General features: G+C 35.0%; 1 protein-coding gene across 2 annotated transcripts; it reads right to left on the bottom strand.

The window, feature by feature from the left end:
- Positions 1 to 214: 214 nt before the first annotated feature.
- Positions 215 to 12,919, bottom strand: TWF1 (twinfilin actin binding protein 1). 2 transcript variants are annotated; one of them, XM_070454541.1, is made up of 10 exons: positions 12,814 to 12,919; positions 10,880 to 10,957; positions 8,718 to 8,896; positions 7,131 to 7,226; positions 6,049 to 6,153; positions 5,190 to 5,210; positions 4,278 to 4,403; positions 3,881 to 4,031; positions 3,584 to 3,705; positions 215 to 2,289 (listed from the first exon to the last, which is right to left on the bottom strand). In XM_070454541.1, exons 1-10 carry the CDS (start codon positions 12,836 to 12,838, stop codon positions 2,119 to 2,121), a joined length of 1,074 nt encoding a protein of 357 aa, XP_070310642.1. In that variant the 5' UTR covers positions 12,839 to 12,919; the 3' UTR covers positions 215 to 2,118. The 2 variants fall into 2 exon arrangements, with proteins under 2 accessions (XP_070310642.1, XP_020740872.2); XM_020885213.2 differs by lacking the exon at positions 5,190 to 5,210.
- Between the last annotated feature and the right edge of the window lie 928 nt (positions 12,920 to 13,847).

Genomic DNA, 13,847 nt, shown 5'->3' with positions numbered 1-13,847 from the left:
ATACAGTCCATGGAATTCTACAGGCCAGAATGCTGGAATGGGTAGCCATTCCCTTCTCCAGGGGTGCTTCCCAACCCAGGGATCAAACCCAGGTGTCCCGCATTGCAGGTGGATTCTTTACCACCTGAGCTACCAGGGAAGCCAATTGCATTATGTAGACTTATCCAAACATTAAAAAAGAAAGGTTATACTAGAAAACCAACTTAGAATGCAATTTAAAGAGAAAAATTTTATTGCAATATAAAATGCACTTATAAAATGTCCACAGAAGGCATTCTTCACTGCTATATAAATTTACAGGGAATACTTTATTCACTGTCTATTGTGATGATATCATCTAAAACATAAATGATGAGTTATACTCTATAACAAATGCATCATTGATTTTCAACAATCATTGGTTTAATAATTAGTTTAAGATTATATAATCACATCTATATTCTGGAATGTCCACTTTCATGTAGTGTAATAGAGTTTAAGAGTATAATTGCACATGGATGGTATAGAAAAACATTCACTACTAAATTATTTTATACCATTATGACAGGTTAACATTCTTCCTGACCAAAAATAAGAGCTTCAGCAGCTTGGTCTATAGTCAGCACAGTTCCAGGATTCTCAATGCAGTAGTGTGCATGTGTTTGTGTGTGTGCACCCACCGAAAAACTTAACTCTTTCGTGAAAAAGTGCAACATTACCGTCAATTATTTTACATGTTTAAATATGCAAATATGATTATTTGTAAACAAACAAAACCCCACACAAATACTCTTAAATCTAGAAAAAAAAATCTGTCAACTCATAATTATTCTAACATGCTTTAGTTGAACACACATTGGATTTCTGAAAGGTGCATATATTACCTTAGATAATAAAGTGTAAAAATGACTTTATTTCATACTATGAAATGTGGATGTCTGATATTTGCTTTATGCAGCATTAAGTTTAGATCAAGAAATTCTAAATCCTGGATCCCTACAATTCACTTAGAAAAGTCCTCAAAATTATGGCTCTTGCAGCAGGTTTATCAGATTACACATGATGAAGTGTTCTAGCTCCCTCTATTTCAAGTATTGAAGAAAATGAGGCTCAAAATCTCTGGAGGTTGTAACTAAAAATGTAAAGCTTTAGAAAACAGTTAAATGTTTTTGAAATAAGATATAAACTGAAACATAATTTATCTGTGTTAGGCTGATGAGTACTAGGACTTAAAAAAAATTTTATTAAATCTGAACATTCACTCAAAAATGATAAAGAACACAATTTGCCTATTAGTGTATGGTTTTAGAGAAATCAATTGTGATGTTTAAAATGTTTTCAATATTGTTGACATCAGTTTTGTTATCTTTTGAATATTAACTTGATATTCAATTAAACATAAATATTTTGCCTCACACTACATATAATGAAATGACTTACTTTTGAAATGGAAAAGATTTTATAGCACTAGAATGAGAATTTAACTAAAGTTGTTTAAACATGTCTTTCAACATCATCAGAAGTCCTACAGTATAGAAAATATCTAGTACCCTTAAGGTTTCAGAGTGAGCTGATCTTCTGCAATTTTAAAGCCATTTAAAAAACCAGAAAGTCAAATAGAAAAGACTGCTGCAATAAAGCACTGTTTCTAAACATTGCAGATATGATCCCACGGTCTGAGTGAGCAGTGCTCTTCAGAGCAAGCAACTTTCCACTTTTCCCTAGGCACATGAAGTTTTCAGCTTAGAAAATAACCTAACCTGGTCCTTAACATATTCATTAAGTGGAATGAATATTTTAAGGTCTTTCTCCCTTAAAAAAAAAAAGTATCACCAAACAGTAATAAGACTTGCATCTTACTTTTAGGCATTAGCCTTTTCTGGAATTGGCCCAACTGTATAAAATTTTAAGAATTATATGAAAAGTGTGGAATAATCACTCTATGAAAACTGTGATGAAATTAAACATCATTTCAGAAATCATAAGTCTTTTTTAACATTAATATTATAAACATACAGAAGTGAAAAGTGCTAATTTTCAAAAAGTACAATTTTCCCCTCTACTATATATCAACGTGGAATGATTTCAGTTCTCCTGTACTAAAAGCTGGACTTTTAAAAAACTAGTGTTATAATAATTTTAATCAGTAGTAGCTTCAGTTTCAGCTGGACCCCTAATTATTCTTCGAATTCCTCTTTTTCCTGAAGGGCCTTTTGGTTTTGCAAAACTTTGTTTATGTGCATGCTGCTTGGGATGTACTTCTTCATAAAGGAAGTCTGCAGTCAACTCATCCCCATTGTCTATCTCGATCTGTAAGAGGTGAAATTAGCAAAGTGTGATGCAGTATGAAAAAACACAACATTCAAAACCTAATACAAACAACGTTTGCAGGTGTGAATGCTCACAGATAAATACATAATATCCATTCCAGCAAGAAGGAACCCAGGACCATATGAAAATAGTTCACTTGAATCTTTTTTGGGGGGAGGAGGTGGGAGCTAAATGGAGTTGCCTGAATATATAATCCACTATATTTATTTTCTATTTGGTTCTCTCTTCTCCAGTTTAACTAACGTTTAAAAGTAGTATAGTAGGAATCATCACTCAAGTTGTTCTGCTTTAGTACACTATATATTTTCCAGAAACATTACTAATGGCCCCTTCGTCACTTGGGTCACTTGAAATCACTCTGTTACACAGGTTGGCAAACTGTGGCCTGCAGGACAAATCTAGTTCAAGTTACTAGTGTGTTTTATATTTCTAAGGGTTGTAAAAAACAAATAAAATAATAAAACAAAAATATATGACAAAGACCATAGGTGGCCTGGCAAAGCCTGAAATACTTACTATCCGGTCTTCTGGTAGAAAAACTCAGCCAGCCCCTGCTATAGAAGGTGATTCTTAAGAACTTTAAAAGCTCTTAAAATGCTCAGTACCTAAAACACTGGTAATTTGTAAGGACCTGTGTTTTAAGAGTTGAAGGGCTCAAGAATAAACCATATCTCACCTGCATTTAAGAAAACTTGTATCTTAGTTCCCCAAATTTATGTTATGCCCATTCTCTCCTTTCCCAACAACTGGAAAGATTCTCAACATCCCATGACTCAGTTATAAATGCAGACTGTGGTTTCTTACTAATAAAGTCTTGAGAAGATCAGAAATATGCAGCTTTAGGAGCACTGTCCAACAGAGCTTCCTGCAATGTGGACTTATTCTCGAAATTCGGCACCAAATACAGTGCCACCAGCCACATGTAGCTAAAAGGAGCACCTGAAATGTGGCTAGTGTTTCTAAGGAACTGAAATTTAAATTTCATTTAATTTTTATTTATATTTAAATAGCCACATGTACCTTGTGGCTAAACATTAGATCTACAGGGAGGCTGGGATCATAACAGACCATCCCCAAGGACTTAATCCCCTAAGGATTCATGATGAGAACAAGAAAAAAAAAAAACACCTTTTCATTTACAAATTATAATACATCATGAATTACATGAAAAACAATAAAAATGTAATAAAAATTGAAGAATTTTAAATAGGTATTAAATATATCAATAAGATAAATTAGGTAAAATAAATTAGATAACTAATTAGGTCATTACCTTTCTAATGACATCCATTTGTAGCTGTCTTTCTACAATCTCTAGCAGAGGGCTCTTGCAGCTAGAATACAGCATTCGTTCTCTTATACTGCATGTGTATCCAGGCATTGAATAAATAAAAACTGTAAATTAAAATAATAATAAATCCAATTAGCAGCATATCAATTAAAGCAAATACTAAATCTTGTAAAACTACAACTAAGCCCTCTGGCCAAGAAATAAGAAAGAATATCGTGACGAAATGCCAATCAGCAAACGAAAAGCAACATGTTAAAAAAAAAAAAAAGTACCATATACCTATAGACTCCAAATAGTCTCCTTCATGGGAATGTTTATACAGAAAGAAATGATAACGTGCTGCATCTTTGGGAATCCTCTTTGGCAAATCTTTTAGTTCTGTATTTATTGTGTTGGCCAAAATTATAATTTCATTTTTTATATCTATTTCCTGTCAACAGAAACAATATACTTATTAAAAAAGATACACAGAAATTTAAAATTTATAATTAAAAAAACAAGGAGATAAGGAGAAAGTTAATAATTTCACTTTTTCCAATGAAGATCTTTACTTTTGTAAGTTTAAAAACAATGAATAAAAAATAAAGATTTAAAATCCATTAAAAACAAAACTTATATTAATATAAGCTAAAGGTACCAAAGAGAAAAGCCACTTCATAATAATCATGTCTCTTACCAATTGCACGTAGTTCAGTTGTCTGTTATTCAATTTTTCCAAAGCTTGAAAAGCTTCTCGAGAAATAGGAAATGCTACTCCTTGCAGTGTTTGATGCTTAGTGTCCACACTCACGTCACTCTGTACCTAGTAGGACAGATTCAATTTACTGATGAATTTTAGCATTAAGCAGTGTTAGATGGCAAAGAAAACCTAAACTCTACAGAGTGAGGCCATTCCACCCTTTTAATATAATCAATTCTGCCCATTTTAATATAATTAAAAGTAACACTTTATATGAACTTAAAAGGCAAACTGTTCACATTTGTTTCAGGTTCTGCTAGCACTGTGTCAACATGCAGAGTGTATGCCACATTTTGATGAAAATGCCAAAAGTGAACATTTGATTGAGTATGCAATGTTAGCAGGGCTTTGTTTATATGTTTGGTTTGGCACAACTGCCACGAGCTACACAAGCTCTTTGAAGTATCTTCAAATTATACTTTTAATTATGACATTTTACTTGATAAAACTTATGAACACTGTGATATAAATACAGTATGTGTAGACCTTTGTTCCGCTAGACATAAAGTGCAACACAAACACCATGCAGAGTTGAAAGGAGTACAAACAATATACAAAGACACAACATAGCTCAACAGTTGTACTACTGCAGAAGTTCCAGACTTAAGAGCTTTCATTCCTAAGAACGTGGTGTGCACGTACTGGAAGAAGAGTACTTCAAGAAAGCTTTCAATGCACATATTTAAGACTTTTATACTCAATAAATGACATTTTAGTATAGGGTCTCATTTGCAGTGTTGCAACAAAGTCAAAATTGAAAGTTTACTTAAAAAAAAAAATGAATGGAGATTCTACAGCATAAATGGCATTGGATAATGAAAACATTATAGAACATATGCAAATGCATACCCCAATAAGATCCTCTGGGTTCTGATTGCAAGGAATAAAACAAACTATCAAACTTGTTAAAAAAAAATCATGTAAAAATCCATACTCCAATAACTTGAGTTAAAATAATAATGATAGATCCTTGCTATCAGGTCAATATAAATAATATTCATTTTCCAGACTGATTCTTATTAGTCTGTTACTCAGATAAGTGAACACTAGTTTCTGCTACTTGTTCTTTTCTGTAAAATTCCAGTATAACTACAGTAGCTATTCTAACTTAAAATTGCTGCAGTAAACACATCAAAATGATAAATTATAATATGGATAAAATTTATTGACTCATATGCTAAACAAGTACTCCTATAACCATCTCCCATATGTATATATATGTGCTCACACCCATCCAGGCAGTGCCCATAGACACCTTACAGAGCCTCTAGAAATCCTACACACACTATAGCATATATGTTTTACTCTCTTTAGTCATTAGTATTCTCTGAAATAGCAAAACAAACCTTCCTCACATAACCTTATTAGATATTATATCCCTCACACTATGTAAGTAACATATACTTTTCCCATTTATTTAGTATTCAAAGTATAAAATTAAGGAGAGCTATACTTCTAACAGGAGGATTACTAATCTAACCCATATGTTATAAAGACAGGAGAAAGCTATTTATGAAATTGACATGAAATTTAACATTCACTTCCAACTTTTTCCTAAAAACACATTGAACACAGTCTTGTCTCTAAACGGAACAGAATATTAGCTATTCAACTTATTTATTCTCTAGTTACCTCTTCATCTAGTAATTAAAAATTACAATACTTTTAAGCACTTAAAATCTGGCAAGATTTCATAATGGTAACATACCTCATTAATTTTAATCTGTCGTAATTCTTCTTCAGCTGCAGTCAGCGGGGCCGGAGAAGACTGTGACAGCAAGTATTTTTTATACCCATGTAATGATACATCTTCCTGTAAGCACAGAAATTGTTACTAGCTGTGAGGGTACTTTAGGAAAAACAAAATTATTAATTTAACAAAAAAATGTTTTGATTGATAATAAATGGTAATAAGAATCTTACTACTCTATTTTTAAAAATATTCTATTCTACAGTTTTCAAAAAGTTTTAAGGGGAGTAGCTATGCTTCATTTCTAAAGCTCTGTAATTACCACTCTTTTGTATGAGTGCAGTGGTGGAGACACATGATGAACCCGATCATGCTTCAAGTCTACAGGACAATTACTACTGACCTTCTGGGGAAGCCTTCCCCATAATTATTTAATAATCAACACCCTCAGATTATGAATTCTGTACTATAATGACATGTAATTATTTATAGAAAATAATTATGGTTCTTATTTAAAAGAAAAATTACTTCAAATAAATTTACTTCTCATCAACAGTTTGTGGTTTGGAAGAAACTAGACTTGAGAAACCAGACCACTTCACAATTAATGTAAATAAGCAAGTCTTGTGCTCTTATAACCATCAGAATGTATTACTCACTGAATCACAATAAAAGCTCTGAATAACAACAAAAAACCTTTTCAAAAAATATACTGTAATTTTCTTAATTTGGGGGTATATGTAAAAATACATGTATTTACCAAACAAATTTTAAAATGAAATAAATTCTTAATCATAACACATATATTAATCAACAATTACCCCAATCATGAATTTACCTCTCAATATTCTAGTTTAAATAATACTTATTCTTTAAGAGACAGTCCAGCCTTTGAAGACTGAGATGTCAACATATTTTAAAAGGGTGAGTATTGTATGATGTTTCAGTGAATGTGTATATCATATGAAACAATGTCTTCTCTTATTCTTATGTTTACAGATTTACCAATCAGAATTCACATTAATTAACCCATTACCTAGAAGCTCTTTAAGCGTTTTAACTGCAACACACAGACTCCATATAAAATATAAGTTTTATACCTTTACTGTTCCAAACACCTCATCTTTAATGTGGCCACCTCCAAACTCCTTTTTCAGAGTTGCTCTTGTTGCTGCATACAACATTTTTTGACGAACCTAGTAATTGTGAAAGTTTACTTGTAATTTTACAGGTGAAAACTATCATTACAAAAATAGCATTTAATGAATGTACTGAAACCATCAAGCACATTAAAAATAAACTGTGACAATGTCCATCAAGTGTAACATGCTAAAATGTGTGTATACAGATAGGCATCATAACTTTGGCATCTAAAACATCAATAGCTACTAAGGCAGATATCAACTTATAAGTCATTTTTCAAAAAGTAGAAAAAGCTAAATTTTACAAAATCCTTCATTTTTTCAAAGTATAAAATGAGTTCAAGAATTAAAAGAAGCTACTTAAAACACTACTTTAATGTCATTGAGATAAAGTAATCTTGATAGTGACATTTTACTCAAAGCAAGTCTAGGTGAGATATTACTAATTAAAAATCAAATATTCACAGCATAACTATGGCATAAAACATTCTATGAAGGACAAAAATGAAAAGAATTACAAAATATACTATTATTAATGAGTCTGATATCTATAGCATCTACGGGAAACTACTAAAGATAACTGCCAACCAATAGAAATCATTTCATAATTCTGCACTGTCAAATCCAATATTTCTTTCAGACAAGATATACAGAGTTAAATAGGAGGGGATGACTTTTGAGAATGATATCTACAAAATTTTAAAAATTATTATTTTTCTATAAGAGAGAATTAAGTCTTTAAAATATTGGGCTGTATCCATACATTAATTTTTTTGTTCTATCACTTAAGGGCTTCCCACATAGCTCAGTTGGTAAAGAATCTGCCTGCAATGCAGGAGACCCGGGTTCGATCCCTGGGTCGGGAAGATCCCCTGGAGAAGGAAATGGCAACCCACTCCAGTATTCTTGCCTAGAGAATCCCATAGACAGAGGAGCCTGGCAGGCTACAGTCAATGCGGTTGCAAGAGTCCAAGAGTCGGACATGACTTAGTGACTAAACCACCATCACTCAACTTTCCTAAAAGAAATACTTATCTCTATGTATGCTCATCACCTGAATGGTAGCGATTAAGAATACTTCATATAATTTCAGTTAGTTCTGTAAAAATTATATGTTACTATGCTCAGAGCAAAATAGTAACCTTTATTCTTCAGAGGTTCAGAGAGTCATTTATAATAGCCACAAATTTTTTAATTTAAAATCAATAATAATTCTTCTGATTTCAATCAAGGTCAAGATTTCTGAATCGCAGTAAATTATCCCTGCTTCTACATTACCAATCCAGGGATTTTTTTTCCATCGTCGTTCCTTTCTATGAGAAAGACTATTGCTTCTTAACTTTTTCTTGGCCTAGAAACATTTCAGAAAAAATTTTTCTAGCTTTAATGTTAAAGTGAAAGTGAAGTCACTCAGTCGTCTCCCACTCCTTGAGACCCCGTGGACCAGGCTCCTCCGTCCATGGGATTTTCCAGGCATGAATACTGGAGTGGGTTGCCATTTCTTTCTCCATTTAATGTTAAACAAGTTACCAAAAAATCACTTACATGAGAATGATCAGGAGACCACGCAATGAATATCCATTCATATCCTTGGGCATTCTGAGAATCTAACCTGAATAATACATAGCACGGTTGTTTGTCCTCCAACAGGGGTAAAACAAAGGAATCATAATCCTGATCCCAGGAGTCTGAAGGCTCCCTACACGACCCAATCACAAGTTTCTCTGTGAAGAACAATTTTTAAGACACATAAATGGTTTGAAATACCAAATGGTAGAATAATGAAAAATAGAAGAATAAATTAATATGTAATTAATTATTAATTGCTCTAGTCACATCAGTATATGAAAAGGACTTTGGCTATAACAATATAATATATAGTAGTATATAATACAATAGTAGTATATATGAAACTATAATATAAAGTAGTATCAAAAACATGTAAAAATTATGACCAGCACAGGTAAAATAATGTTATGAAAAACACAAGAAAAGAACATACAAAAATGATTATAAATAGCTAAGTTGGATGGCTGAAGAAAGGGTAGTTATAGTCTACTTTCCAAATGTTTGTTATAAAGTATCAACAGAATGTATTTAACTAAGCATCCTACCATTCAAAGGTGTAATATCTGAAATTAACATTGAATTGCACAGTTAAGAAATACTAAATAAAAACAGGTTTAGCTCCTACTAGTCCACAGTACTACAAATTTTAAAATCTGTCCACAAGCATAAATTGGTACAGTCACTTTGAGACATTATTGGGAGAATCAAGACTATACTCTGCATAGAGAATCTCTTGCACATATACAAAGGTATTCACTGCAGCACTATAACAGTGGAAACTGAAAATAGCCCATATGTTCATCAGTAAGAGAATGGACATAAAATATGTGGCAGTCATATGATAAAATCCTATTCATATTTAAAAAGAATTAATGAGCCTCTATCAAAACTAATTATAAAAATAATATTTATAGAAAAAGGAATGATGCAGAAAAAGACATCAGTTCATGTGAACTTAAAAACTCAAACACAGCACTATATGTTATTTAGGGATTGCACACACAAAAAAAGTTCCTAATATAGTTTCCTCAGAAGGTCAGAAAGTAGAGTTGTTTAAACATCAAATTACAAAGAGTTTGAAGCAAATATGATAAAATGTTAGCAGTTATTAATTTAAGAAGAGATGGAAGTATTTGTCATTTATTCTTCATAATTTCCGTATTCAAAATTTTTTCTCAAAACAAAAAACCAGAGAAGTGACAGACAAAATATTGTCATTTTTCTGTTGTAGAGATGTGAGTTATATCAACTTTTCCATTTTACTTACTTAAGTAAGTCAATTAGAAAGTGGTAACACTTAAAAAATTTTAGTTCAATAGTTCTAAAACAGGCTACTTTACAGTATGTTTATTCTCATTGCCTGTATTAACATATGTAGAACTGCATATTTTTCAAACTATTTTAGTATTTTTAACATATAAGAGAAACTGGAAACCAAATTAGATTTACTTCCAGTTTATGAAAGAACAAGGTATTTTTTCCAAAGCAAAATATTTCAAGGTAATTAAGAAATTAGGCCAATGGGATGTTTTAACATATTCATTTGAGATTAAGTAATTATAATTTAATTATTCACATTCAAACCAGCCAAATTAAAAGACTCTCCCACCCAATTAATTTCCCTGCTTACAGCTTTATTTTGAAAGGATCAATTTACAGTTTGTTATAGTCTCAGAACTTTTTCCCATAACGAGAAAAGGGAATCATTTCTGCAGCACACATTACAATCAAGTTGAGAAAACAGTTTAAAACCCTTTCTTTCTACTTCAAACTAACTTTATTGAAAAATAATTCATAAATAACTGTTCATTTTTCAGATAATCGGCTGTTACTGATTTTCATTCCAGAGATGCAAGCACTGACATTAGATACAGAGCAATACAGAAAGTGAGACACAAAAAGTGAAAGAGGAAGATGTCATACCAAAACCAACATCTTTTTGTTTCCCTGAGGATCAACTACAGAATTCAGAAGGTAAGCAGGGGCCGTCAGGAAATGCCCAAAATATAGAGGATCCAGGTTAACCAAAGGCAAGCTCTGAACCTGCTTCACATTTATTAATAGGCCAAATCACTGACAATGACTTAGCTTTAAAACATAACACCCAGTAATTCAAGAACAAAAAATGTTTAACTAACCATTTTCAATAGATATCTTCAGAAGTCTGTATTTTCCATTTCTTGCTCTGGCAAAGATATCTTTAACATCTTCAGTTGCTGTGCAAAAAGATACAGAAAAGTAATATTTATGCATTAATACTTTCTAATGCTACAATAATAAATGCTAGTTGAATAAGGAAAACATGAAATACAAAGAAAAAATATTGAGTATGCAATATTTTCTTATTAGCAGTCATTTAAATTATAAAATTTAAAAGGTATACCAGACACTCAACACAGCTTTTGTTGTTGCTGCTGTTGTTCGGTCGCTAAGTCACGCATGTCCAACTCTTCTGCGATCTCCTGTTCCGTAGCCCGCCAGGCACCTCTGTCCACGAGATTTTCCAGGCACCATACCAGAGTGGGTTGTCATTCCCTTCTCCAGGGGATCTTCCCTATCCAGGGATCAAACCTGCATCTCCTGCACTGGCAGATCGGTTCTTTACCACTGAGCCACCAGGGAAGCCCCATATACAGCTAAGAGATACAAGTATGTTTTAAAAGTATATTAATTCTAACCTGTTCCAGCTATGTTAGAATTGGAAATGAATATATTAAAGTTTCTCAAACCCAATAATGAACAAATTACAAATCTGAGAAATACCTTATTGAAAACTTGAAAAATATATTGAAAAATGCAGAAAATCTGCTTTCATTCTCTTCTGGTCCAATTTCAAGTTTATGATAAATAAAAACACCTTCTTCATCAATTCATTTTCTACATTTTCATGTTTAAAGATGACAATAAACGTCAAATGCCCTATCCTGATTGGAGTCAATAAAATTCTTTGAAGTTTATACTTCTGGTCACACTTTTCTGACTCGTATTTCTCAAAAAAGCTGGAGTAATCTCACTGAGCAAATGTATACTTAATAACCTATCCCTTGTGCTATTAAAACTTCAATTTCGTTCTGACTTTGTTCTTGGGGTGTATATTGACAGTAAGAACCACGTTTAGTAGTGCTTGCTATTAGACTCAAGCATCAAAGTCAATAATTAGATAGATATCCATGCATCAGAACTAACGCAAATAAAAGACTGCTTTTAGATTTGAGCTATTTTGCTTTTCTTTGTGTGTGCAGGAGAAGGTATGGGGTGGTGTCACTTACTAACAAAACACAATTAGATGTTCATCTGGGGAAGATTCGTTGTCTATTAACAGGAAGACCTTGCGTTTATACTAGAACTCGTTAAGTGATCGCGAGTAACCCCGGGACATACTATTTGATTCTGATGAGGTGAGAGCTTTCAGACTGCCCATTTGCAAACCAGGAAATAACACAGGTCAATTAAAATTACACGTTCAACTGCTTGAATGGGATAATTACACGATGCCACACAGATCAGACTTTTCAGTTCCCTGAGGAGCACCTAACAACGACCAAGACGCCTCCTACTCAGGATACATACAACGGTGCGGATGTTCCCATTTTGGAAGAAAGCGCGGAAGAGTTTGGAAAGCATTCTTAGTAGAAATAAAAAAGATTCCCGCATCTTTCTTTTTATAATTCAAATACTGTAACAACTCTTCTGGACCGTGAAAAAGAAAATTCGCCTGTCACTCGACAATAAAAGGACCCCAGTGGGCTCCACGGCTCCAGGTCTTCCCAACCCGTAAAGTTGGGTTAAGGTCGGCTGCGGCTGCAGGCACGCCCCCTTCACCCCGGCAGCTGCCGGACCCACTTCCTTCGCTCGGCGAATTTCGGGTCCGTCCGCAACGTGGCGGCGGCCGGGCCCCGGCAGGGAGGGAGGCAGGCCGAGAGCGCCCGGGACACGGGAGCGCAAAGAGAGTCAGAGGCCCGGCTCGCCCCCGACATCTATTCCCAGTGTTTCGGGCCCGACTCCGGCCCCGCCCGGCTTGCTCGGAGCCTCCAGAGAGCCCCTTCCCCAAGGGCAGCGCCGGCGCCGTTACCTTGGATGCCGGTCTGGTGGGACATGGCGGCGGCCGCGAGCTCCCGGCTCCAGCGCTGAGTGCAGCGAGCGGCCCCGGCCGGCGGCTCCAGGAAGTGGCCGCTCCTCCGCCAGCCCCGGTGCGTCATCGGCCTGCGACCCACCGCCGCCCCGCCCCGCCCCGCCAGGCCCTCGGCGTCCTCGCGCGCCCCCGGCGCTCCCGCCGCCTCCGGTCACCCGGACCGTCTCCCAGCTGCGGGACTGCAGATCCACGCCTTCGGCCCTCGACTCCCGCTACTCCAGCTTTCTGCCGGGGGTCACTGTCTCCGGGGTTTGCCGCCGCTTCTCCGGCTCCACCACCCTGAAGCACCACAGGACTGGCAAGATAGCTTTCCCTTGTGGGGTCTGCCCTGCCAGCGCCTTTCTCTGGCTCCTCAAAAGGATGCTTAAAAACGGAAACGAACGTTTTACTGAACACATGTTTTCAGCTTTAAAAAGATGTGCAAGATATCCTTCTTGGTTTACGCTTTTGCTGTGTGTACAATTTAATGTAAAGGGTCCCGCTCCTCCCCATTTTTAAAAAAGAATTAATAGGCAGTTTCCCATCAAAATTTGAAAGGCTTTTAAATTAATTTCAGACTTACCTTTTCTTTCTTTAGTTGGGCACATTTAGAGACAAGGTTTTCCTTTCTCTTCATTCCAAAAAAGAAACAGCCAGTGAGAGTAAAAAGATGAGCTGACTTGAGTACTCTGTGGTCAGTTCCATCATTCCAAACTAATACTGCTCTGCTTTCCTTTATTAAGGTGATTATTCAAGGTTTATTTGGGAGGATAAAGTTGTAGCATATTATTAAAAACTATTTTCCATTCTGTGTTTTTATGAGCATGTTTCCATTTCTAAGGATAATTTATTTATTTTTTAAATTCCTGGCTGAACTGGGTCTTTGTTGCTGCCCATGGGCTTTCTCTAGCTGTGGTGAGGGTGGGTGGGGGGGCTACGCGTAGCTTCGTTGGGGTGCACAGACTTCTCATTGTGTTGGCTTCTCTTGCTGTGAA

Source organism: Odocoileus virginianus, chromosome 24, assembly GCF_023699985.2.
Source record: "Odocoileus virginianus isolate 20LAN1187 ecotype Illinois chromosome 24, Ovbor_1.2, whole genome shotgun sequence".
In the NCBI taxonomy this organism is placed as follows: Eukaryota; Metazoa; Chordata; class Mammalia; order Artiodactyla; family Cervidae; genus Odocoileus; species Odocoileus virginianus.
The sequence above is the reverse complement of the archived record's forward strand: the minus strand, read 5'-3'. Positions and strand labels throughout refer to the sequence as shown.